We start from the raw sequence: 25,982 nt of genomic DNA, 5'->3' as shown, positions 1-25,982 counted from the left end.
TCAGTATGCTGTGTCCTGCCTAGACTCCCAATGGGTGCGGCTGCCTAAACTCTCATGTGTGAATGTGGATGGTGATGACAACAACAATAATAATAATAATTACTATTCAAGAATGGTCATGGAGGATGAATAATTTAACCATGTGAGGATTAGTGCAATCAGCACTTGGTACATGGTAGGCACTCAAAAATATAAGCTATTGATATTATGAGTCACACCCCTCATGTTCGCACAGCCCTGTTGGGTAAGGAGCCAGGGAGCTGTTCCATGGAAGGTCCCAGGGAACCACGGAAGGTCCCAGGGGGAGGCCTTGTGGAAGTCGCTCCATCTAGACTGGCTTTTAGAAAGGCTATTCTGGCTGCTGCTGTGCAGACCTGGCAGCCAAGGCCAGACTGGAGGTGGGGAGGCTGCGGGGGACGGATGCTGCTTGACTCTGGTTTGTTTTCATGCCCCCACGTATCTACAGTCTGCTGAGGGTCAGGGAAGGGCCTGAGTTCAAGTGCTCCTCATGGCAGTCCTGTGAGATGTGGAAAATGAGGGTCAGATGTTTCCAGATGAGGAAACTAAGGCTCTGAGTGATGACATCACCTGCCTAAGGTCTCAGTGACTGGGTGGCTGACCTGGGACTTGAACCCAAGTCAAACTGACTCCAGTGTCTGTTCTCTTAATGCCACACTCATCATCCAAGGCCAAGACCTCTTCTCAGTTTGGAGCGGGGTTCACAGGAGCAGAGAAGTTTCCTACAGATACCAACCCTTGGCACTTCCTCTCTTCCCTTGCTAAATTTTCTTCTTAGCACTTCCTACCAACTTACATAAATATGCAATGCCCTTTCATACCCATTACCTGAGCTAGAATATCAAGGTCCTAGCTTCAATATGACCTCACCTGTAAGTGGAATCTAATGAACAAAATAAACTAACGAGAAAAATAGAACCGGAGACATGGAAACATGGAACAGACTGCATGTAGGAGGGGAGGAAGGAGGGAGGAATGGGAGAAGGGGAAGGGACTAGTCAAAGAACACATACGGCCCTGGCTGCTGTGGCACAGTGGGTTGAGTGCTGGCCTGCGAACAAAGGGTTGCTGGTTTGATTCCTACTCAGGGCACATGCCTGGGTTGCGGACCAGGTTTCCAGTAAGGGGTGCGTGAGAGGTGACCACTCATTGATATTTCTATCCCTTTCTTTCTCCGTCCTTTCCCCTCTCTATAGATAAATAAATAAAATCTTTTTTAAATAAACAACATGTGTGAGTGACCCATGCACATGGACAACGGAGAGGGGATTGACTACAGGAAAGAGGGTGGGCAGGGTGGAAGGGCGCAGGAGAAAAACATGGGACAACTGTAACAGAATAAACAATACGAAAAAGTAGAGAAAAAAATGGTTCTAGCTTCAGCTGGATTACTGACCTTGCATTTGACCGTCAGCCAGCCCCTGTCCCCTCTGGTCCTCCCATCCACAGACCAGTAAGCCTAAGCCTGCTGAGTTCTGAGGGCCAGAGAACCCCACAAACCTCTGCACGTACCAGGCTGAGAGGAGGCAGTAGGAGGTTTTCAGGTTCTCGGCTTGGGGACCGTTTGGGGGGTCTCACTCCCAGCAGCTCCACCCCCTCGGCCTCATCCCCTGAGCTCTGGGCCAGGGTCCTAGAGGAAAACAGACAATAGCCTCAGAACATAGTGAACATGGGTGGGGTGGGCACCAGTGTGAGCAGATGAGGACCATCCATTCACTCCCCCAAGCACATTGATCGACTCAGCCACCCACCAGTCCATCCACTCACCAGTTCATCTTCCCACTCATCTATCCGATGCTCCATCACCCGCCCACCCATACAACCTCCATCCGTCCATCCTTCCGTTCGCTCACGCTTCTATCCATCCGCTCGCTCACCCACTTGCCGTCCACCCATCATCGACGCATCCTGCCACCTACTGTAGTCACGAATTTCCTCCCTCATTTAACAAGTCTTTATTGGGCACCCACTGTATACCCAGCGTCAATCTGGCAGCCTTGGAAAATCCTGAGATGTACGCATAAAAGCCTCGTAAGGACAGTAAAGAGACTGCTCTGGAGACTAAATGGGCACATGCCCACAAGTTGGAGAGCAAACCCTGAAATATTAGGAATCTAACACCTCAGGAAGAGGAACATGGACCCTCTGAAATTATATGCCAAATGTGTACCTCTAGGTGTGTGTGAACATTCTTGGGAAAGAGTTTGGCTTTCAACAGATTCTCAAAGGTATTAGGAAACTTAGTTCTAGACAGTGTCTCTGACATTGTGGCAATGTCCTCGCAATTATGACACATGGTCGTGAGGCCAGATATCAACACATTCCAAAGGAGAGGGCTCTGGCTGACTGCAGGATCTGGGTATACATTGAGAACAGTGAAGGGCACACCAAAAGGCAAAGACAAAAAACACAGAGGTTGGGCCCTGGCTGCTGTGGCTCAGTGGACTGGGTGCCTCTCTGGGAACCAAAGGGTTGCTGCTTTGATTCCCAGTCAGGGCACATGCCTGGGTTGTGGGCCAGGTCCCCGGTAGGGGGTGCATGAGTGGCAACCACTCATTGATGTTTCTCTCCCTCTCTTTTTCCCTCCCTTCCCCTCTCTCTAAAAAATAAAATAAAAAGAATTTTTTTTTAAAAAAGAACATAGAGGTTGGAACAGACATGCCATGTGCAGGAGACACCGAGGGCCCAGCTGGGGTGGAAATCAGAAGGATGAGGCTGAAGGAGGAGGCAGGAGCAAGACAGGCGGCCAGGGACCCTCTCTATACTCCCTTTACATCCATCCCCCCTGTACTGTGGCTCACCTCTTCCGAGCCCCAGCCATGGATGGGGCCGAGGGGTCCTGTCTGGAAGGGCTGGAAAAGCTCAGCCGGGGGTCACTCCCCCAGCGGGGCAGCAGGGCGGGCTCAGGAGGTGGGGGCGACAGGCCATGGAAGCTCCGTGCGCGGGGCCGGGGGGCAGCCCCCGGAGGTCTGTGGTAGGCCCTGGGCAGGTGCTCACTGGAGTTGAGCTGGAAGTCGTCATCCATGGAGATGTAGGGGGCCAGCATCTCCAAATCCAGGGCATCGACATCCTGTGGAGGGCAGGAAGGAGTTAAGAGCATGAGCCTCAGCCTCAGGTGGGCCTGGGCAAGTGTCCCAGCCCTAACACTTCCTAACTTGGAGCTTTAGTTTTCTCATCTGTCAAATGGGCATAAGGACTCTGGGGTAACCAGTCACCAGTGTGGCCCCCAGGGATCCTCTCCTCTTGGTACTCACACCCTAGTACAGTCCCCGACTACAGTGACTAGGGCTGTTCTGGCAACAATAGGATATTGATGAGATGACAGTGCATAACGTCCATCAACACTAGGTTAATAAAGATGTCATGGCTATTGTTTTTGTTGCTCTCTCTCTCTCTCTCTCAGATCACTTGCTCAGGGGAATGCCATGTTGTGAGCAGCGCTGTGGAGAGGCCCACAGGGCAAGAAATGGACCTCTTGACAACAGCCAACTGAGTGACCTTGGAAGTGAATCCTCCAGTCCCAGTCAAGCCTTCAGATGACTGCAACCCTGGATCATGGCTTGACAGCAACCTCACAAGAGACCCTGAGCCAAAGCCACCCAGCTCCGTGGCTCCCAGACCCATGACTCTCAGAAATTATGTGAGGTAATACATGACTGCTATTTTAACCTTCTCAGTTTTTTAAAAGATTTTATTTATTTATTTTTAGAGAGAGGGGAAGGGAAGGAGAGAGAGGGGAAGGGAAGGAGAAAGAGGGAAATGTCAACATGTGGTTGCCTCTCGCGCGCCCCCTACTGAGGACCTGGCCCACAACCCAGGCATGTGCCCTGACTGGGAATTGAACTGGCAACCCTTTGGTTCGCAGGCTGGTGCTGGGCTGAAAGTTTAGTCACACTGCTATCTGCAGTTTTGGGAAAGCAAAAAAATGTAACTAGTGAACTAGGTGATCTAGCTAAGGAGAGTTCCAGCCCTGTTGTGGAAGGGGCTGCTTGATTTCATCTTGTTACTTGGAGTAACAGTCAAGAGGAGAGAGAAGCTAAGGGAACAAGCTAAGGAAATGAAGGAACTGGGACTTGAAAGTCTGGAGAATTCTCAACCTCGCTGTGCACTGAAGAATTAGCTTTACCCCAAAAGAGGTTCAGCCCTTGTCCTGGCTCTTGGGAGGTAACATCTAAACCACTGGAGTTTCCTGAATGATGGGGTGTTTTTGCCGTTCCTTGTGGGCCCCTTGGACCATGCCTTATAGTTTATGCCAACAAGATGACTCGGAATGAGGGCTGCCTATGCTGGAAAGATCAACCCTGTGATTAGAGGGTTGGGGCTTTGGGCCACGTGACACCAGCCTGACCTCCGAGGAAAGTGTGCATCTGAGGCAAGGATGGGATGCTGATCAAATCAAACTGCACGGGCAACACCTCAATCAATGATGCCTACGTCATGAAACCTTAGTAAAAACTTTGGACTCCAAAGCTTGAGTGAGCTTCCTGGAGTGGCAATATTCCATGGGCAAGTTGCCACACATCAATGTGAGGAGGGTGACACCTCCCTGGGGACATGGAAGCTTTGCACTGGGGACCCTCCCAGTCCCAGATTCCACCCTACGCATCTTGTCCTTTGGCTATAATACAAGTGTAGTCATAAGTATTGTACTTTCCTAAGTTCTGTGACTACATCTAAAAAATACTGAGCTTGAGGGAGTCTGTGGTCATCTCTAAATTTTTATCCAGCTATTGTGAAGTGAGGGTGGCCCTGAGGGCCCTTGAACTTGGGCAGATTTGGCAGTCTGGAGGACTCTGTCTTTCTTTCTGGCTTTAGTTGACTCTGGGAACTCCCCAGATGGCAAATGCTGCTAAAATTAAGAAATAAATGGTTTCTGAGCCAAGAAGGGCACTCTCAGAAAAGCATGGTCTAAAGGTGAAGCCAGGGTGTGACTGTGAAATTCCTTGTGAAGACCTCAGAAAGATCAAAGTTGGTGCCTAACTCTATCCTTCCGTTGGACAAAAGACTCTAGAGTTCTGGGATGTGCCTCATAGATCTTCTCAAGCAATAGGGCCTCTATTCAACTTCAGGGCACTCAGCCATCTCAGCAGAAGCATGAGGCAGGAAAGGATATATCTCAGTGAGATATGTGGCATGATTTCTATTTAATGGTATGAACACCAAAGAGATTCACATAAGACCCACAAAAGTTTTTAAGAAAATTACATGAGTAGAAACATTGCCAGTTTGGACTGTAAGGGACAGAGATAATACAAAAGGAGAAGAGACTTTTGGACCACCAAAGTTCTATAAGGTAGCCAGTTATGAAAACCACTCATCTGGGAATACATATTACATTTATGTAAAAGGAAGGATGACTGAGAGTGAGGAGCCCAGAGGCCAGAGCACAGAGCCAAGAACCATGAAGAAAAACTCCTGGGAGGTAGTAGAAATGGGTTCTGATCAAGGAACTTTCAGTATTTGCCCAACTGGATTTCAAAACTGCTATGGACCAGTGACAGCTGTGTGTTTTCTTTCCACTGTTTTTGAACAGGCATACACACAGCAGTTGTTCTGTGCCTCTCCCACCACTATGTTGGGTGTATGGGGGCAGACAACTTGTCTCTTCAGCTCACAGGCCAGCAGATTGAGATGGACTGTACTGGAGGAACTTCACTGCACCCAGATCTGATTTAGGTGAGGAGAGTCTGGAATTCAAGCTGATACTGTAAGAGGAAGAGACTTTGTAACGGAGCCCCCATGATCCTTGTATTCTGGCATTCACCCCTGTATGTGATTGCCTTTCACACTGTGCTAGGGTTGGTTTGTATGACCAATAAAATACAGTGGAAGTGTTGGTATGTCACTTCAAAGATTAGGTTATAAAAGACAGCATCTTGCCCTGGTTGGTGTGGCTCAGTGGACTGAGTGATGGCCTGCCAACCAAAGGGTTGCCAGTTTGATTCCCAGTCAGGGCACATGCCTGGGTTGTGGTCCAGGTCTCCCCAGTAGGAGGTGCTCAAGAGGCAACCATGCATTGATGATTCTCTCCCCCTTTTTCCTTCCCTTCCCTTCTCTCTAAAAACAAATAAATAAAATCTTTAAAAAAAGAAAGACAGCATCTTCTGTCTTGGATCCACTCCGTCTCTTGGATACATCTGCCCTGTTTTGAGGACTCATAGCAGCCTACATAGAGGCTCATGTGGTGAGGAACTGAGGCCTCCAGCCAGAGCCAGTGAGGGACTGAGTCCTGCTAACACTCAGGTGCGTAAGTTTGGAAGTGAATCCTCTGTAGCCCCAGATGACTGTGGCCTTGACTGAGAGCTTGACTTCAGCCTCATGAGAAACTCGGAGCAAAAACCATCCAGCTAGCCTGCTCCCAGATTCCTGATTCTCAGAAACTGTGACATAACAAATGAGAGTTGTTTTACAGTGCTGAGTTTTGGGGGAATTTGTTATGCAACAATAAGTAATTAATACATCATGCCACAGTCATTTATCTATCCACTCAACCGATGACCCAGACATTATCCATCTATCCATCATCTATCCAACGAACCGATGGTCTGTGTACCCAACTACCCATCCAAACATTGCCCCCATCCATCCATCTACCCAAATGTCTGTCTAAACATCACCCATCTGTCTATCCACCATCACCTGTCTACTGAACAAAACGGTCCACCCATCTGCCCTTCCATGCGCCCTTTCAACCATCTCCCCTTTCTCGAAAGGCCACGTACGCCAGTCCTCACCCCAGCCCTTACCTGAGCTATATCCAGATCTGTCTCAATTGTCTCAAGGCCTTTCCCCGAAGCCAAGACTTTGTGTGCGTTCTCCACGTCCCCAAGTAGCTCATCTGGGAGATCAGCCTGTGAGGAGACAGGGTAAGGAAACCTTGAGCCTGGTAGATGCTAATAGGAAGACAGTCTAGACACTGGAGCTCAGGGGTACACGTGCAGGGCAAAGGTCAAACAGCTGGACACCAAGGGTGTCAAACAGGAAATGCAAATGTAGTTCTAAATGCAGCTGTTTGAAGAGTGCCTGGATGGAGATCGATACGATAAACATCAAAGGTCTGAAAGACCAGAGCCCCAAGGCCAAGACATTCAACACCCTCTGGGGTTAAAGGTCCTGGAGTGGGGCTGGGGGGGGAACCATGCTGAATCCAGCTGTCCCAGGGGTAAAGAGTGAGGTCAAAGGTCACAGCCTAGTTCTCTGGTGGAGAGGAGATGGAGGGGGCATGGGAAAGTCAATCTAGATAATATGGACCCCTGAGTCAAAGGTCGGACTATCTGGACTCCTATGTAAAAATAGTAACTGCTATGGTCTATTGAACACCTACGACTTGTCAGGCTCCTCCTAAGGTCTTCCCATGAATAATCTCCTTGAACCTTTACAACAACCAATGAGGCAGGTATTTGCTATTATCCTGACTTTGCAGGTGAAGAAACTGAGGCCCCACTCATCCAGGGCAACGCAGTGGTAAGCGGCAGGTTCAGGATGCGGATGTAGGTCTGTGTAATTTAAGACAGTAGACGTTCTTGAGTCATTGAGGTCGAAGTTCAGGGAGCCTGGGTGCTCGGTCACAAGCCAGGAGGGGCTCACCCAAGCCAATCCCAAACATCCTGGATTTTGGTACAGATAATGGTCAAACAGTCTGGAATCTGGATCTTAAAGGATCCCCAGGCCCCACCTCATCCCTACCTTCCTGCTACACAAACGGAGAAACTGAGGCCCAGAGAACAGCAAGTTTCAAGCCAAAGGACAAAGCAGCCTGGATCCTGAGGGCTCAAGTGTGAGCCACTGCTTACCGGAAGAGGGCTCTGGGGGCACCGAGTGACTCGGGGTGCGCTGGGGGCAGCAGCTACTGAAGTCCCATCTAGGATAGGTGCCAGGAGGCGACGGAGGTCAGGGCTACAGAAACGGCGGGGATCCGCAGCCAGGGTGGCCTCGCTCAGGGCAGGGGGGTGTAGGAAGGCCAGGATCCGGGGACCAGAGGTGTCTGCAGGACACAGTGAGATGAGGGAGATCCCAGGATGGTCACCCACGGCTGAGGGGTGGAGCCCTTCACGCCAACCCCAGGGAGCATTGTTGACAACTTCAACAACCAATCAGGGTGGACACTATTCACAGCACTGGGGAGCTAGGTCTTAAAGAACCCCTGCTGGGCCAGGTGCTATCCCCTTGTTGTCAGATTATGGCATATCTCAGGAGAATTCTGTGGGAGGGGACAACATGGGGCAGGGGCACCCAGTAGGCTTGAGACAGTAGCAATTGCCCAGCAGTGGGGAAATGTTTTTAATACTGAAAATCGACATGGCTGGACCAGGACACAGGACTGATCAGATTCTCCAGTGGCACAGAAGAGCATTCGGCCATTCGGCTGAGGGGGCTTGAATGTCAGGAGAAAAGCCTGGCCCAAGGCTCTCAAGGAGGTTCTAGAGTCCCTGCAGGTCCAGACGTGGCACAAGCCCATTCCCAGCCAGGAAAGGAAAGGGGACCACCGACTCCACACCACACCCAGGAGCACAGACTGACAGCAAACAGCTTGGAGAAGATGAGGCAACAGGGAGGGAAGCTAATCCAGGATTGGGGGGATGCCAGGGGTGGGCCAGGGAGGAAGAGGTAGTAAGGAACCAGATTGGGGAGGGTCAAGGTTACTGGAAGCCAAAGAGCAATGAGGGGGGTAGAAGGGAACAAACTGAAGGGTGGGGGCGATGGGGAGCCACAGCAGGGTTGGGAGCAAAGAGCAAACAAGACTGAGGCAATCATCTCAGGGACACAGGCGAACACGGAGGAGAGAAGGAAGAGAGGAGAGCATTCTGGGCAGAAGAAACTGCAGGTGCAAAGGCCCTGAGGCATGAGAGAGTCTGAGACGGTCCAAGGGCTCCAAGGAAGCTGGTGTGGCCCAGAGTGGGTCAATAAAGGAAGGAGGCAGGAGGTGGGTCACACAGGGCCAGCCACATTAGGGCACTTGGGCTTCCTCCTAAGCATCCCGGGGACACGACCCCTCCCAGCCCCAGAGCTGCCCCATACCAAGGGTGTCCCCAGGATTACGGGCATCCTTCTGAGAGTGGGTGGCCCGCTGAACAGGTCTGCGAGAGTGTCGCTCCGTTTGCTCCAGGGACAGCACCACTCCAGTCTCTTCCACCCGGCTGGGGTACACAGGGCAGAAAGGGGAGCGGGAGTCAGGGGAGTCCTCGGCCCCGCCCAGGCAGCCCCCTCAGACGGTGTCCTGTGATGGGGGGCAATCCCATCCGGGGGCAGGAGGGCACTGTGCTGAAAATAATTTGTCCCATTTACTTGTGTCTTTTACAAATTTAATGTTTCTTGAATGCTTTTTTATTATAATAGCATTTAAAAGAAAGTTAAGTGTGTCTTCCCAAGCTCCTTCTGTGGAAGGAAAGGCAGAAAAAAAGAGTTGGCATTTAGCACAGCTTGGGCAGAGAGCAGAGGCTGAGGGGGGTGGGGGACTGGGAGGTGGAGAGGGGGGAGAGTAAAGGTATAAAAATTAAATATCCCCTTTTAGGTATTTACTTATAAACATCCATGAAAATGTATTAATGAAGAATATATATGTAACATTCCTATGTTACCAAATATGAATAATCCATAGGGTTATATTTTAATGCATAAGATTTATTTCTGAAGATTCTATTCATAGACATTCTCGGGAATAGATTTATAAATACATCCCTCTTCTGTGTCCCCCGCACCTCCCCTCCCCACAGTTTCTAGCTGCAGTGACAATCCAAATGTTTGCTGAACAAACTGCCTTTTGGAGAATGGGTCTGGGGTTGAGGACCAGGCCCTCATTTGCATCTCATTTGCATGGCACTCTCCAGGACAGAATGTGGGTGGTCCTCCCGCCAGCTCTTGGAGAAGCTATGATCCTTTCCCACCTTCCCTAAAACCCCTTCTGGGCTGGAAACACCACAATTTAGGCTGGACCAAAGCTACCTCATCCCCTTTGAAAAACATCCGCATACACAGTACACACTCTCACCCACTTGGTACACACGGGCACAAATGTCAACACTCACACATGCCCATGGATACACATGGGCAGTTAAGTGTGCATGCTCCATACACTCGGTCTGGCACAGGGAGTTCACTCATTTGTTCATTCCACAAGCATCTCCCAGACAATTGGTACAGCTTAGCAGCTAAGAGCAAGGGCTCTGCAGCCCATGCAGCCTGGGTTCAAATCCCAGCTCTGCCACTTATGAGCTGTGTAACTTTGAGCCTGTGGCTGAACTACTCTGGGCCTCATTTTCCTCCTCTGTAAAGAAGGAATAATAATAGTAACTCCTCCCCAGGTTGCTATGAGGCTTAAATGAGTTAATATATGTACAAGGGAGGTAGATGGAGGTAGACTCTAAGAAGGACAAGCACCTGAACACACACCAATATAGCCACACAGCCACAGACTGTACAATACATACACAGCACTAACAATGATTAGTATCATATGCTCCTCAGTTCATGGTTACTAAGTAAACTATCATTCCTCACCCATTTTCCGCCAGTAAAACGGCAAGCTCCAGGCCCGCTCTTTGCTTAGAGTGCAAAAAAATGAAATCCTAGGGCCTGGCCATAAAAAGGCCAATCTTTATAACAAAAGCAGTTTCCAAAAGAGGTGGGGCAGGCCCCCTGTCTCTCACTGTCTATAAGTTATTCAAAGACTCTGCATTGGAAAGGTGTGGAAGTGAGAACATTCAAAAGGCCATCGGTCTGTTTTCTTGTGCGACAGAAAGACGCGTGTGAACACTCCTGCTACCACCTTCTGTTTTCTAATAGAATCTCTCCTTGATTAAAAAGACCTGGGAAGACTCCTGACCCTTTAGAACAGGGGCGTCAAACTCATTTTCACCGGGGGGCCACATCAGCCTCACAGTTGCCTTCAAAGGGCCGAATGTAATTTCAACTCCTTAACGGTTAAGGAGTAGTTACATTTATACAGTCCTGAAATTATTTCAGCCCTTTGAAGGCAACTGTGAGGCTGATGTGGCCCTGGTGAAAATTAGTCAGACACCTCTGCTTTAGAAATTGGTGCCATGTCCTAGAAGGTAATCTTCAAAGAAAAGCTCTAATTCTCTGTTTTGTGTGATTACTTGTTGTCTTCATTGCCATGTCGATATGGTGCAAAACTTCTAAGACACGCAGTGAGGTGGGGGGTTTGGTGCACCGTTACACTTCCATGAGAACGGCTAAAATTAAGACCCAACAAGACAACAAGAGACAACGCAGAATGCTGTCAAGGACGCAGGTGGGGCTTCATACATTGCTGATGGGAATGGGCTGGGGTACGGCCACTCTGGAAAAGCAGTTGGGCAGTTTCTTATGAAGTTAAATATACACTGCCCATATGACCCATTCATTCCACTCCTAGGTGTTTACAGAAGAGAAATGAAAACATATGGTTCCACAAAGTCCTGTGTGAGAATGTTTACAGGAGCTTTTTTGGTAATCACCCAAAATAGGAAACAGCCCGAAAGTCCTCTGACTGGTGAATGGATAAACAAACTGGAGTCTGTTCAGCTTCGAACCACAGAATACTACTCAGCATTAAAAAGGAGCTAGGGACATAGACCACAACATAAATTTAAAGACATCACGCTGAGCCAAAGCAGACTCACAAGGCTGGTACATATTGCAGAATCCCACGTACACAGCATCATGGTCAAGGCCAACTTCTAGAGTCAGAGAACAGCTTGGTGGTTGCCAGGGACTGGGGGTGGGGAGGGATTCAGTATGAGAGAATTTTGGGGGGCATTTTGGGGGTGATGGAACTATTCTATAGCTTGATTGTGGTAATGGCTGCACAATTCCATGCATTTGTCAAAACTCATAGAACCCTGTACCAAAAAGGGTGAGTTTTTCTCAATGCAAATTATACCTCAATATTTTTTAAAAAGCAGAACAACTCCCCATGAATCTGCTAGATTTCTTATTTTAACTTGAATATAGTCCTTCTAATTTAAATGAACAGAAATGCATGTGCACACACAGATTCACGTGCTCACACATACACGCACCTGTCCACGCACAGACAGTCTAGACCCAGGCACACAGTCACCCCACCCCCTCCCACTTACCTGATTAGGAAGTGGACGCAGATGATACTCTCAGACTGGGGGCCCCGGCCCCCTGACACCACTGTGGCCTGGGTCTGGGTCCACAGGTAGCCACCACTCCGTGCCAGGAAGCGATACCGCCCCGTTACTGCCTGTCCCTTGCTCAGCACTGAGGAGGGGGACGGGAGGGCTCAGGGCCACAGAAGGGGCAAATGGCTCTTGGGGCAAGGGGCTGGGTATGAAGGGGTCAGGGAAGATTGGGTTCCTTGGGGATTGGGGAGCAGGGAGCTAGCTGGAATTGGCTAGGGTCACGCCGAGGAGGCTCAGGCCCAGGGAAACAGAACTGGAACACATACGGGTGTGGATGCTCTGGCCCACTGCATCCGAGTCCAGTGCATGGATGTACTCGTAAGCAGAACAGCCAATCAGATCATCAGGGCTGTAGCCAGCGACTTCAGCGATCCTGAGGGTGAGCACAGTGACGCCTGGTCAGTTCAACTGGCTGAGGTAGAGGGAGGGTGGAGGGAAGGGGCATGCGGATCCAGGGACCAAGCCGGCAAGACAGGCAGAGACAGGGCTGTGATAGAGAGACAGGGAAAGAGCAAGAAATAGAGAGAGAGGAGTGCAGTAGGCTGAACAATGACCCCCAAAGAAGTCCGGTGCTAATTCCCAAACCTGTAGATATGTGAGCTCACGTGGCAAAAGGAACTTTGCGGGTGTGATTAAGTTAAGGGTCTTGAGATGGGGAGGCTTCTAAATTTTCTGTGTGAACCCAATGTAGTCACAGGGGTTCTTATCAGAGGGAAGAAGGAGATCAGAATGCGAGTAGGAGGTGTGATGGAGAGGAGAGGGGGAGATGTGTAGGAGAGGAGGAAGATGGTGGAGTGATGTGCTTTGAAGGTGGAGAAAGTGGCCATGAGCCAAGGAATGCAGGACGTCTTCAGAAGCTGGAAAAGGCAAGGGGACAGATGCTTCCTTGGAGCCTCCAGTGGGAACACAGCCCTTGACTTGCCTTGATTTCAGACTTCCCGCCCTTAGAACTCCAAGGGAAGGAATCTGTGTTGTTTGGAGACACTGCGTTTGTGGGGGTGTTACAGTAACCACAGGAGAGGAATACAAGCAGAGAGAGAGGGTGGGAATGGGACGAGCGAAGAAAAGAAAGGGAAAAGGGACAGTGTGAAAGGAAAAGGGGAAGGGAAGAGAAAGGAAAAAGAAAAGCGCAAAAAGAAAGATCAGACAGAATGAAGAGAAATAAAAAGTAATAATGATGAGAATGATTTCAAAAATATACGCATCTGCAGTGCATTGTACCATGCGACCTACTGAATGTTCGGAACAAGTGCTCACAGTAGGTCCTGTTACGACTCCTTAGGGCAGATGAGGAAAGTGCGGCACAGAGAGGTGGAATCATTTGGCCAACAACGCACAGCCAGGATTTAAACCCAAGCTGTCTGAACCCAGAGTCGCCATTGCTAAGTACCACTCTAGTGCCAGGGAGAGAGGGAGGATGCAGAAAAATGAAGGGGGGAAGGAAGGAAACGAAGAGCAGAGGAAGAGACGGAGAGAAAAAAGAGAGAAAAGAGAGAGAGAGTGAGTGAGAACTAATAACGACAGTTTGTTGAGTGCCTCCCGTCTGTTGGGCCCGGTACTGTTTTGCATGAATTGACTCGTTTTAGGAAAGCAGTAGGACAAGGAGGGAGAAACAAAGAAAGATTACAAGACAGAGAGGCAGAGAGAATCAAAGATAAAAAGACCCACAGAAAATTCAGCGAACTCAGGCAGACAGAAAGAGCAGGAGCTGCGCGGAGGGCAGGCGCGTGCGCAGCTGGGCTGCTGCGCACCTCTCGTCGCAGTAGGTGAACTTCATGTCCAGGCTGTGGCGGCTGAGGAAGGCGCCCCGGCCCAGCGGGGGCTCCAGGCTGCCGGGGTGGGGGATGGCTTCACAGATGAGTACCAGGCACTGCAGTGGGGGCTCTAAGTTGGGGCTCCTGGCTGGGGAAGTTTGTGCGGGGGGCTTGTAGACTCTCATGTGTCCAGAGCAGTGTAGCACCTGGTGAAAGAGGGACGAGGCGTGACTCGCAGGGGCCTGCGGAAAGCGCGGGGCTGGGAGGTATGTCTCTGCGGGCCCCACAGGTGAAGAAGAGATCCCTGAAGACTGCCTGGGCCCAGCTCAGAGAGCCCTGAGGTCCTCCAGTCCCGCACCTCCACAGAGATCCGACCTAAGGAGGCTCTGAAGATGTCCAGATTTTAAGACTGAGGGAGGTCTGAGGATACCAGGTATAAACCCCACGGAGACTCCAGGGCCAGGAGGCTCAGACCCCCAGGCCCACAGAAATCCGGACTAAGAAGGGATACAAGGACATATCTGAAGGACCCACAGATGCCGACCTGAGAGAGCCCCGCAGGAGACCCCTGGACTCCCCGCAACTGCAAGCCTTCCTCCAGGCCTGGCCCCGCCCACCTTCCAGGTAGCTGCCTTGAGGTTGAGGGTGCGCCCGCGGTTGGTGAGGGTGCTCTTCATGCGCAACGAGAAGCAGCGCTCCGTGGGGGCCCCCGGCTTCTTTTTGGACAGGCCTAGGGAGGGCCATGGCAGGGCGGGGGAGAAGCAGGTTACGGAGGCGGCTTTGGACCGGGTCCAGTTCCCTCCAGCATCCCGGGTACTAGAGTCTCTCCAGTCTCAGGCCCAAAATTGAGACCTGGACCCAGAGAGGGTCTCTCACAGGGTAGGGTATGCTCCTTCAGACCCACCCTCCCCAGGCAGAACCACATCCTCCTCTTCTACTTTTTTTTTTTTTTTTCAATCCAAAAATGGAAGAGGAGATATGCTGAGGGCAGGGCAAAGATGCAGTTTCTGTCATTTGGGGACAGAGACCTCCAGGGAACTCACTCTGCTGGGGGATCAGGGCATCCTGAAGCTCCTCCTGGTCACAGGGATGGATGAAATCAAAGATGCTGTGTCCAATGAGCTCAAGCTGTCAGGGAGGGAAGGAGGGGGCTGTCTTGGAGGGAACACAGCTTACCAAGGGCTCTGGCCTGTCTCCTCCTTCCCCGCTTCAGCACCCCACCCTAATTCAGGAGCCTGGGTTATGTCACCCATCACCTTATTCATTCACGCATGCATGCATTCACTCATCATTCATTCATTCACTCATCATTCATTCATTCTTTCACTCATCATTCATTCACTCATTCATTCCTTTCTCTAGCATACTGCTTACCAGGCCCTCGTGTAGATGGAGTGGACACAGCAGTGACCACAGAGACAAAGCCCCTGCCTCCCTGACCTTCCCCCCAGAGTGAGGGAAGGTAGCCCATAAACAAAAGAAAACAAAACACATGTTTATCAAAACAATAAAATAAGAAATATGAAGAAAACTGAAGAAGGGTAAGGCGGTGAAATGAAGAGGTGCTATTTCAGAGGCAGTAGTCAGGGACAGTTTCTCTGAGGAGGTGACCTTCAAACAAACTGCTGAACAAAGCCAGCGAGGTGGCCTTGTGGAGTAGACTGTTCCAGGAAACAGAACCGCAAGTGCAAAGGCCTGGAGGGGGGACCCCATTCAAATCCCACGGGTTTGTCTGGCAAGCCACAGACCCAGGTCTTCTTTTCAATTCAGGCAGTGAGCCTGGTGCTGGCAGGAGGGGGTGCAGGTGGAAGGGGACCCACAAAGTGCATAGTCCCAGGGTAAGAGCTCCCTCCTCTGACACCACCTCTTGTTGCTGGGTTCAAATCCGGACCCTGCCACTTTCTAGCTTTGGGGCTGTGGGCCATTCACCTCTCCCAGCCCAGGAGCTCAAGCTGAAGGACAAACTGGTGCCTGGAGTGAGGACACAAGGCAGGGAAAAGGAACAGATGTAACTTGGAGCCCATTTAGGAGAAATGATGGTATCTCTCTCACGGGGTTTGCTAGAAGTATTAGCTGAAATCAGCTCTACTCCCTGAGTGTCTCTTGTGTGTCTTCCACCCTCAGCAACCCCCTACTCCTATTCTTCTTTTCCCCTCCGAGGCCCCCACCTCGTAAGGATCTCCCCATGCAGCCCCTAGAGGAATCTCTCTGAAATGTAAATCCAATTCTACCTCTCTGACACCACCTCTCCTCTGCTTAAAATCTCTCCATGGCTCCCCAGTGCCCTGAAGATAAACTTTCTGATATGACCCTACTTCTCTAGCCCCTGCTGGCCTCTCTTGCTTTTTTCTCTCTCTCACCTTCTCCCATTGTACTTTGAACCTAAGCAGGATAAATGTCTTTTTTCCCCCAAACACTCTGTTTTATCCCACCTCTGCGTCTTGGCATACTCTGTTCCCTCAGTTATGTATATTCCGAGCCTTTGCTGGTCCCGTTTATTCTCCGCACCTTTTGACAGGCCAGGTCCTTTGGGCTTCAGCTCGCATGTCTTCTGCTGGAAACCCTCGATTCCCCCCAGGTAGGGTTTGGAATCCTATCCACCCTCCTGCAGCTCGCACAGCCCCCTCGGCTGCCCCACCCAAGCCCTGAGCATTCTGAGTCTTCCTGTCTAGTGACACGTCTGCCTCCCTCTGTACTGGGAACCCTGTAAAGGCAGGGTTAGGGTGGTCCTGGTCACCCCTGTATCTCAGCATCACCCACCCACACAAGGCACAAAGCAGGCAGCTCGTCTCACCTGACTGAGGCCCAGGTGTTTGCTGACGTTCTCCGACAGGTAAGCCATGTCTCCCTCGGCGGTGAGCACCATGACGAAGCCCTCCAGGGCCTTCAGGTAGCAGGCATCCAGCTGTTCGCACCCTGTTCCCACCTGGTTCCACTCCCCTGGTGTCCGACCAGGGTGGGTGGGGCATCTTTAGTCAGCCATGGGCCCCACCGGCTGGCTCCCCTCTGCCTCCCCTCACTCAGGGGAAATTACAGGCACCTCCCGGAGGACAGAATTCGAAGGCAGCAGGTATCTCCCAAGGGCCTAGAACTCTTAGGAGGACAGAATTCTAAGGGGACGAGATTCCCAGTGGTGAAAATTCTAAGGGGCCAGGGCTTAGGGGGAGTCAGAACTCCAAGGGGGCCAGGCCTCCCAGGGGTTCTGAATTCTTGGGGCAGGACCTTCCAGATGGGCAGAATTCTAAAGAAGCGGAGACTCCCAGGTGACAGAATTCTAAGGGGGGCAGAGCCTCCCAGACAAGTAAAATTCTTTGGGGCAGAAGTTTGACAGGGCCTGAAAGAGGATGGCTCTACTTTCCATGTAATACAGTCTTTTCAAGGGTCCTGGGATTCCAAGGCCCATGAGAGAGAAAGAGAGAGAGAGAGAGAGAGAGAGAGAGAGAGAGAGAGAGAGAGAGGGAGAGAGAGAGAGAGAGGGAGGCTCCTGCAGAGTGGAATTCTAACTGGGTGGGAATTCAAAGGTATTGCTACTTACTGGGAGCCTCCCTCAGCGAAATAGAACTAGGGCCCTGGCTGGTGTAGCTCAGTGGATTGAGCGTGGGCTGTGAACCAAAGCATCACAGGTTCGATTCCCAGTCAGGGCACATGCCTGGGTTGCAGGCCAGGTCCCCTGTGCAGGCCACGCGAGAGGCAACCACACATTGATGTTTCTCTCTCTCTCTCCCTCCCTTCCCCTCTCTAAAAATAAATAAATAAAATCTTAAAAAAAGAAATAGAACTAGGGAGCTGGGGAAGGAAAGGGGGACTTTCTAAATAATTAAAAATTGGGCAGAGAAGCCTCCCAGGGATATTTATTATTATAAGGGGACCAGACCTCGTCAAGGTCTCCCGAGGACCAAATCCTAAGAATTGAGGCGCTTTAGGGAGTTAGCGGACCTCCAAAGGGGGGTGGGCTTCCCCGGAGTGCATTCCAAGGGGCGGGGTCTCAAAAGTGATAGACGTCTAGAGGGGCGGGCTCCGACTGCTCAGAATTCCAGCAGGGCTTGGCCTTCCCAGGGAAGTGGATTCCAGAGGGATTGGGGCTCCACAGGGAAGGCGTCGGGGGCAGGGCCTAGTCGGGATTCGAATTCCCAGAGGAGGGGCCTCCCTGGGGTATGACCTCTCCAAGGTGGGGATTCCCAGGAGCCGGGCTCACCTGCGGCGCAGAGGCGGTGCATGCGCAGGTAGCTGATGGTGAGGCGCATGATGGAGGCTTTGTCCAGGTGGGCGCTGACCCCGCGCGCGAAGGGCAGCGTGTGCGCCAGCTGATAGAGCACCTCTGTCTCCTGGCTGCGACGGCTTCTAGCCGCATCCCGGGATTTCTCCTTGCGGAGTTCCGTGCTTGACCTGCGGGCATGGGCAGCGTTCACTGGCGGCCCTTTGGGAAGGCAAAGAGGTGGACGGAACGAGGACGCGCGACGCTGTTGCCACATGGGACCGGTGTCGCGGTGTGGCCCGGGCGAGTTCCCTGAGCACTCTGGGCCCTGGAAGGTTTATACTCGGGAGTTGCTCCTAGCCTCTGGGTTTTATCTGTCTTTGAGCCAGCCCATGCTGCCCTCCTGTGCCTCGCAGGGCTGTTCTGTCCCCTCCCTGACTTATCTGCCGTTTATTTCCCGGCTTGGGACGCCTGGGGGACAGGGAGGCCTCTTGCTGGGAGGGGGCTGGCTGAGCTGGCCCGGAGCTGGCTGGGAGCCAGGGAAGGGAAGGAGCATGAAGAAGATGCCTGCGGCCTCCCGGGCCCCCTGCCCTGCAGCCTCCCAGAACCCCCTCTCCTGACCTTCCCCCTCCTCAGCCGAGCTGAGTCCTCAGAATCTTGGAGCATAGATCTCAAAGTCCAAGGACCCACCAACGGGGGCCCCACCAGGGTGACACAGCAAACCGACCCCTCAGGGTTGTGTCTGGCCAATAGCTAAACACTCACCCCTGCCCTTTAATCCACTTCCAATGCCTGCATTCTGTGAGTGGGGTTGGGGGTAGAAGGATGAGTATCTTTTTGTCAGAAATATATGTCAGCCCTGGCTGGTGTGGCTCAGTGGATTGAGCATGGGCCTGCGAACCAGAGGGTCGCTGGTTCAATTCTCAGTCAGGGCACATGCCTGGGTTGCAGCCAGGTCCCCAGTGGGGACCACATGAGAGACAACTACACATTGATGTTTTTCTCCCTCTCTTTCTCCCTCCCTTCCCCCCTCTCTAAAAATAAATAAATAAAACCTTAAAATTTTAAAAAATAAAAAAAGAAATACATGTCATCTATTCAGCTTTTCCCATTGTGTCAGTTCCTGTGCCGTGTGTGTGACACCTGAACCCATTTCGAGCTCAGGCAGCCCTAGAAGGGAGGTAATTACCCCCGTTGAACAGGCGAGTAAACCGAGGCACAGAACGGAGCAGCATTTGCCTAGGGAGAGTGAAGCCAGGGTTGAGCACTTCTATTTCCTCTGTCTCCCCGGCTCTGGGCTTATATCCAGGCTTTGGTGCTTCTCCCTGTTTCTACCACTGTCTTCCAAGTCCAACTCCAGGTCCAAACTAAACAGAAGTTTAACCAACAGTGAATCTGATCTCTATAGTTTTTGAGAACAATTTATAGAGTACATTACATGTAGCATATATAATCTTACCTGTATTTATAATATTGGTAAAACCATTCATGATAAGCTGCTGTAATTTGCTAAGCATTTCTGTGTGTCACTGGCAGAGCTGGGATTTGAACTCACTCAGGCAGCGAGGTTCCAAAGCCTTCCTGCTTCTGATTCCTGCCTTGTGATCCATCCCAAGGAAGCAGGACTCTTAAGAGGGGAGGCTGTCCCTTGCTAGAAACCAGAGGCCACTTCTAGGGGTAGCATCAACCTCACTCCCAAACAGCCCCACCCACAGACGTGATGGGGAGTAGGGAGGAGACTGTCCCCTCTGGCTGCAGAGGGAAAAGACTCCTCAGGCTGGGTGGAGGGTGGAGGGAGCCAGCGATCGCCCCTCATCCCTTCCCTTCTGGCCGGTGGGGGGTGCAGGGGCCTCCAGGCCTGCTCTGCCCAGAGGACATTCCGTCCTGTCCTGTCCTGGTTCTGTTCCAGCCCTGTTTGTCATCCTGCCCAGAGGGCGGGGGTGGGCGGGCCCCACAGAGCTGGAGGCCTGGGCAGAGGGAAGGGAGTGGGAACAGGAACGGCGGTGGGGCCGGCCCCCACCTCGCAGGCAGCTGGGCTCTGTAATCTTCTCTGCGGCAGACTTCTCCCTCCACAGAAGGAGCCAGCTGGTGGCTGCCGCAGGCCCTCCTTCCATCTCCCAGCCTGTTCTCCGACAGGAAGTGTGGGCCTCTCGTTGGTTTCCCCAATGCCAAGGTTTCCGACCTTTCCCATTAAACATGGTGGGGGGCCAGTTGCTCTGGTTCAGGGTTCCAGTGTTAACTCAATTACTCATGAGCTGTGTGACTTCGGAGAAGTTGCACAGCCTCCCTGAGCAAAATAACAACACCTACCTCCCAGGGTTGTTTGAAAGATTAAATGAGTCAATCGGTATCAAGGGCTTAGAGGAGGACCTGGCAATTGCTAGCGCTCTCTCTATAACCCCCCCAAGTCCACATCCAGGATCGGGCTCCTGAGAAACGGGCCTTCAGTGGTAGTTCCTCGGTGTGGTGTGTGTGCAGTTACCCACGTGACTCTTACACAAGCACTTGGGGGAGAAGTTTAACCAACAGTGACAGTGATAACAATGACAGCCTTGGTGTATTGAACCCTCATGGAGCTACAGACCCCATTACGTCCTTTCCACAGCCCCGGGAAGCAGGCAAAGCGACCTCCCTGTCACAGTGGCATCCGGAGCCCAGCGAAGCCAGCTGCTGATTCCAGACCCTCCGCCAACGCCCTGCCGTGTGCAAGGTGTCTCAATCAGTCTGCCAGTGTAGTTGCTGGTGTCCCCCCCCTCTACCCGCCACCACACTTGCGCCCCGTTTTCCTGAAAAGGAAGCCAGTCCAGGGAGGTGATGGAACTTGCCTGAGGCCACACAGCTTTCAGCAGCAGCGCCTATTGAAAACCAGGTCTGTCTGTTTCCGCCCAGGGCTCTGTCTGAGCTGAACATGGTTTATTGCATACCAGTGGGGTGTCCTGCTCCCAGAGAGCTGCTCCCTCCCTGCTCTTCAACTTGATGTGGTATGGAGGAGACGAGGCATGATGGATATTTTCCCAGGATATGAAACTGAAGCTTAGAGAGGCAGCCACTGGCACAAGGCCACACAGCCAGGAGTGGGTGAGCTGGGATTTGAACCCTGACTTTAGGGGCCTGTGCTCTTAAATGCCGTGCTTTGGCAGGTGTGCCCAGCTGAGGAAACCCTGCCCTGCCCCTCCTTTGCCCAGCGGCCTCCAGTACCTTCCCTTTGTACCACCCTCACTGTCTCCGGATTTCCCCAGCTGGACAGCCTCCCCAGCTGGCCTCTTGCCCAGCCTTGGTCCAGCCCCCTGGCACTCTGCCCAGTTCGGGACGTGCAGCTGGAACCCTGCCACCCTTCCTCTGTTCCAGCAGAGAACAGGGGGCGGGGCCAGGGCCTGGAGGCCCCAGGGTGAGGCCTGCAAATGGGGACTGGAGCCGGGTACCCCCCTAACCAGGAGAGGGAGAAGCCCACCTCTCCCTAGTCCTGAAGAAGTGGCCACCCGTGAGCAAAGGCCTAGGGAAAGTGGGGAGACCCTGGCTCACATTCAGGGCTGCTCCTGGGCCTCTATTCTGACACCGAGCTTGGAATTGGGGGTCTTGCAAACAGTGTAGAGGACGTGGGGGCCTTAGGCTGTATCTGGGCTGGGACCCTCTTGGCACTGCCCAGCGGTGGCCTGAGAAACCAGAGTCAGGGTTTGGATTTGAGAAGGAAGCTGGGGTGGGGGCCAAAAGGAGTCTCCCTGCTCCCCACCTTGCTCATTCCCAAGGTCATGGTAATTCAGTGGGGTGTCCTTACCAACAGTCCTGTCTTCCCTGGGAGCCCTCTAACCTGGGCAGCATGCCCATCAGGAACTTCCCAAGAGCATCCCTGATCAGGGTGGGCTGGTGGTAAGCCCAAGCTGGAGGAAAGGAAGGGGGTGAGGGGATATGGGGAGCCCACTCACCATCGCCAAGGCCCCCTTTGGCCCAAGTGCCATCCTAGGGGTGCAGGAGGGGATGGAGCACAGCTGGGGTCCGGGTGCGAGTTAGTAAGTGCTGGGTGGCGCTGGGACGACACCACAGGAAAGGGCTGGCCTTGGGTGGGGAGGGGAGAGCCCCCAGCTCAGCCAAGAGGGCCCCCACCCACCCAGGGGGCACTAGGAGGGGTTGGGCTGGGACCGGCCCAGAAGGGATGGGATGGAGTTCCCTGGTGGGCCCAGAGCCAGAGGCTGGAATAGATGGGGGGGAGGGGGATGGTTTGGGGGGTGAAAAACATGGGTGTGTGGACGGATCCAATCAGACCTGGGAAGCCAGGGAGGAGGGGAGGGGGTGAGGCTTTCTGGACGCCTCAGATTGGGCAGGGGAGACCAAGGGCCTGGGGCAGTTTCTGGGGTCACCGTGCACACACAGCAGGACAGGACCCTTGGCAGCGAACCTGGGCACAGGTTCTCCACTGCCCCGGCCCCTGCACCTGCTGGGAGCTGAACACAGAACCCTCCCTCTGCCCAGGACAGCCCAGAGGGGCACTGCGGCTACATGCTCCCAATATGGTTTGCACTGAACCAGGCACAGCACCCTCCTTTGGCTCTTCCCCCTAAAAGGCTCGGTGCCCTCAGGCCCATGGCTACAGGGGCTGGGTGGGGTGGAGGAGGGATATCATGCCCTAGACTTTGGCAAGTGGGTTGGGCTGTTGCCCTGTTATCGCAGGGGGTGACCCTACCTTTCAAAAGGACACAAAAAGTCTCCTGAGAAGGGTCCCAGATAGCTTTCGAAAGGTGAGCCTCTCTGTGGATTTCTAGGAATCCCAAGTTCAGGAGACTGTGTCGGGGAAGGCTCAATTAAAAGGGCTCTCTCTTCTCTTGAACTCAGGAGCTGACTCCCCATTTCAGGGGACTCCGTATGTTTAGGAAGGCTCATTTTGGGTGTATCCCATGTCCTTTAGGGTCTCAGGAGTCTGGTGACAAAGAGCAACCTCAATTTGGGGGGTTCAGAGGCCAGAGCAGAGGGTCAAGATGTGGAGGGAGAATGCCTCCTGGAGAAGCCCAGAAGCTGCTGAAATGCAACACCCCCAATTCCATAGGGACCCTGAGTTTCACCCCCCAACCAGGAGGGGAAGCGAATCCGGATCAGCAAGAAATCGGGGATCATGACTCTGAAGTCGCTCTTGGCAAGAGAGGCGGGGCAGCCGGAGACTTGGGGAAACCCTGCACCCCTGTAACCCCCTAGGGTGGAGGGTGGGGCAGAGACTTGCTCCCAACCGCGCGTTCCAGGGCCTCCTTGGCTTGCACCCACGCATCCCCCCCTCCGGGTTAGGGGTCCCTAGAGGGAGAGCCCCCCCAATTTCAATCATTCCTGCCCTTGAACCCCAGTACCTTGCGCGCTGCAGCCCCAGCGCCATGGCTCGCGCGTCGCAGTTCAGGAGCCCTTGGAGGCCCCTAGCCCCCTCCCCTGCCCGGCGAGCCCCCTCCCCAACTCCTCCCCCGCCATGTTATTGGCTGCTCTGCGCCCAGCCCTCGGCTCTGATTGGCCTGATAGTCTGTCACTTCCGAGAAAAGGCGGGATCAGAGACAGAGACTTAGAAGGCCAGGGCGGAGGAAGGGGGAGAATACGGTGGAACACACACCCCCTCCCGCCACGCCCCTTGCCGCCTACTTTCTCAGCAGTGTGGCCAGCCTGGTCAGCGGCCGCGCCTCCTGGCCCAGCCTCTCTAGCGACGTCCCGACACCCATACTTTTCTGATTCACCCAGTTAACTCTGTTCCTTACACTCGAGCCCCCACTCGCTAACCCCTACCGCCGCTCACATCGCCAGTTCCCATCCCTAGTCGGGGGGCCCCCCCTCCCCGCCCCCCGACATCCAGTCCCACCCACCCGACCCCGGTCACCCCTCTCTGCCTCCTCTCTCTCCTCGTCCTTATCCACCGAGTCCCCACTTTCCCCGGACACTCTCCGACTCCCTCTCCAGCTCCACGAACTCTTTCCCTCTGAACCTCACCGCTGCCTCTCAGTCCCCAGTGGCTCCCTTCCGCCCTCATTCCTCCATCCTGCCCGCTGTGACCCCAGCCCTACCTGCTCGCCTCTCTGTCACCCTTTTCAGGTTCCCCTGCTGAATGTCAAGTCTATGTCAAGGATATATGTAAAATTCAATCACACTCGCTTTTGAAAGGAGCAGAGAAATGGGATCTTTCTACCATTGTAGTAAGGAGGGAAAGATACAAGGTCACCCAGGAGAGGGGGAAAGCCTTCCGATTGGATAAGGAACTGTGTGTGTGTGTGTGTGTGTGTGTGTGATGTGTGAATCTACAGTTCACCAACATTCTGGATGCAGTTTTGAGCAGGGAAGGAGACACTATGGCAGAAGTGTGTGGGTTTTGCCCACCCAGCACCCCACTCAGTTTTCTTCTGGGAAACCTCTTCTCTCCCCTCTCAGTCTGTTCAATTTGAGGACTGGCTATAACCCCATCAGCTCCAGGGACTCAGGATCCAGACCCAGCCAATAAGCTTTTCCTCTTTCCCTGGGCCAGGTAATTGGCTCAGGGAAGGCATGTGCCCTAACCTCACCCAGGGAGAACCAACCCTGAGACATTTGATGCAACTATCAAAAAAAGAGATTTTCTATTTCTGCAGGTGGGAAGTGAGCCAGAGCTGACGAGACTCACCCTGCCAACAAGAAAGAAGAGGATTTATGAGATGAAAATCAACACAGGGGAAAGTAGAAATGAAAGATTATGAAGGACATTCTTGACACCAGCACTTGGGTGCTTAGATTCAGCCATACCTGAACTCCAATTTAAATCTTTAAACCTTAATGAATTGTTTTTGGTGTTGCTGTTGTGCTTTTTAAAAAGTTTATAAAAGATTTTATTTATTTATTTTTAGAGAAAGGGGAAGGGAAAGAGAAAGAGAGGGAGAGAAACATCAATGTGTCATTGCCTCTTGCATGCCCCCTACTGGGGGGCTGGCCTACAACCCAGGCATGTGCTCTGACCGGGAATCAAACCAGCAATTTTTTGGTTTGCAGGCTGGTGCTCAATCCACTGAGCTACACCAGTCAAAGATGCTGTTGTTGTTAAATACTGCTTTGTTTATTTACTGTGTGCTTTGATTAGTTCGAGTTGATGTTAGCTGCTTGCACCCAAAAGAATCAAGGCATAAACAGAGAAAATATCTCCCAAGCCTCTGAGTGGAGGCATGTGGAGGGGGAGAAAACGAGGCCCAAATTAGAAAGGGCTGCAGGGAAAGCAGTGTGCTATTCTGAGAAGCAGGGGCTATCCAAGTCATGGCAGGTAGCCAGCCGGAGGGATTTACAGTGCCCACGGAAAACTGGCACTTGTTACACAGACATTAAAGCAGAACTAAAACCGATCTCCACACGAATGCACCAGACGTCTATGATCTGGGTTAGCATTAACCTTCACCCTGTAGGAGATGGGGGCACGGAGACTTTTGAGCAGGGAAGTTGGAATCTGAGCTAGGTTTGAATGAAGTCCTCTGTTCCCTCAGGTGGGAAAGAACAGGAAGCTCTCTGGTTTACAAAACAAACCACCTGAGTGAGGAGATTTTTCTTGCTCATCAACCTGCAATCTGGGCAAGGCTCAGTGAGGTCCGCACATCTCTGCTCTGCTTGGCATTTGCTGGAGCAGCTTGGAGGCTGTGGGCTGGAACGATCTGAGGTTTCCTCACTCACCTGCCTGGCAGCTGTTGCTGCCTGTCAGCTGGGACCTCACTGGAGGTTGAGGCTGGAACATCTACATGTAACCTGTTTTTGTGGCTCCTTGAGCTTCCTTGCAGCATGGAGGCTGGGTCCCAAGAGAGAGGGAAAGGGAGCAAGGAGACAGGCAGAAGCTGTGTCTTCTTGGTGGCCTAGCCCTGGAAGTTGTGCAGTGTCCATTCATTCTTGTCCTAAAAG

General features: G+C 52.5%; 1 protein-coding gene across 6 annotated transcripts in view; it reads right to left on the bottom strand.

Moving 5' to 3' along the window:
• The window catches only part of HIF3A (hypoxia inducible factor 3 subunit alpha), a 29,936-nt gene extending 6,426 nt beyond the window's left edge, over positions 1 to 23,510 (bottom strand). For 3 of the 6 annotated variants that reach the window (XM_036012441.1, XM_036012443.1, XM_036012445.1), the window contains exons 1-12: positions 18,117 to 18,610; positions 16,716 to 16,861; positions 14,965 to 15,049; positions 14,539 to 14,651; positions 13,919 to 14,127; positions 12,434 to 12,540; positions 12,099 to 12,246; positions 9,037 to 9,155; positions 7,812 to 8,002; positions 6,765 to 6,869; positions 2,820 to 3,088; positions 1,531 to 1,648 (exon numbers count right to left, since the gene is read on the bottom strand). In XM_036012441.1, coding sequence (XP_035868334.1) covers positions 1,531 to 1,648; positions 2,820 to 3,088; positions 6,765 to 6,869; positions 7,812 to 8,002; positions 9,037 to 9,155; positions 12,099 to 12,246; positions 12,434 to 12,540; positions 13,919 to 14,127; positions 14,539 to 14,651; positions 14,965 to 15,049; positions 16,716 to 16,861; positions 18,117 to 18,393 — 1,887 coding nt within the window. In that variant the 5' untranslated portion in view covers positions 18,394 to 18,610. Of the gene's footprint in view, positions 1 to 1,530; positions 1,649 to 2,819; positions 3,089 to 6,764; positions 6,870 to 7,811; positions 8,003 to 9,036; positions 9,156 to 12,098; positions 12,247 to 12,433; positions 12,541 to 13,918; positions 14,128 to 14,538; positions 14,652 to 14,964; positions 15,050 to 16,715; positions 16,862 to 18,116; positions 18,611 to 22,039; positions 22,294 to 23,446 lie in introns of those variants that run through there. The other 3 variants (XM_036012442.1, XM_028529879.2, XM_036012446.1) reach the window with 2 other exon arrangements.
• Between the last annotated feature and the right edge of the window lie 2,472 nt (positions 23,511 to 25,982).

This window comes from Phyllostomus discolor, chromosome 12, assembly GCF_004126475.2.
Source record: "Phyllostomus discolor isolate MPI-MPIP mPhyDis1 chromosome 12, mPhyDis1.pri.v3, whole genome shotgun sequence".
Lineage (NCBI taxonomy): Eukaryota > Metazoa > Chordata > Mammalia > Chiroptera > Phyllostomidae > Phyllostomus > Phyllostomus discolor.
This window is presented reverse-complemented; position numbering and strand designations above follow the sequence as displayed.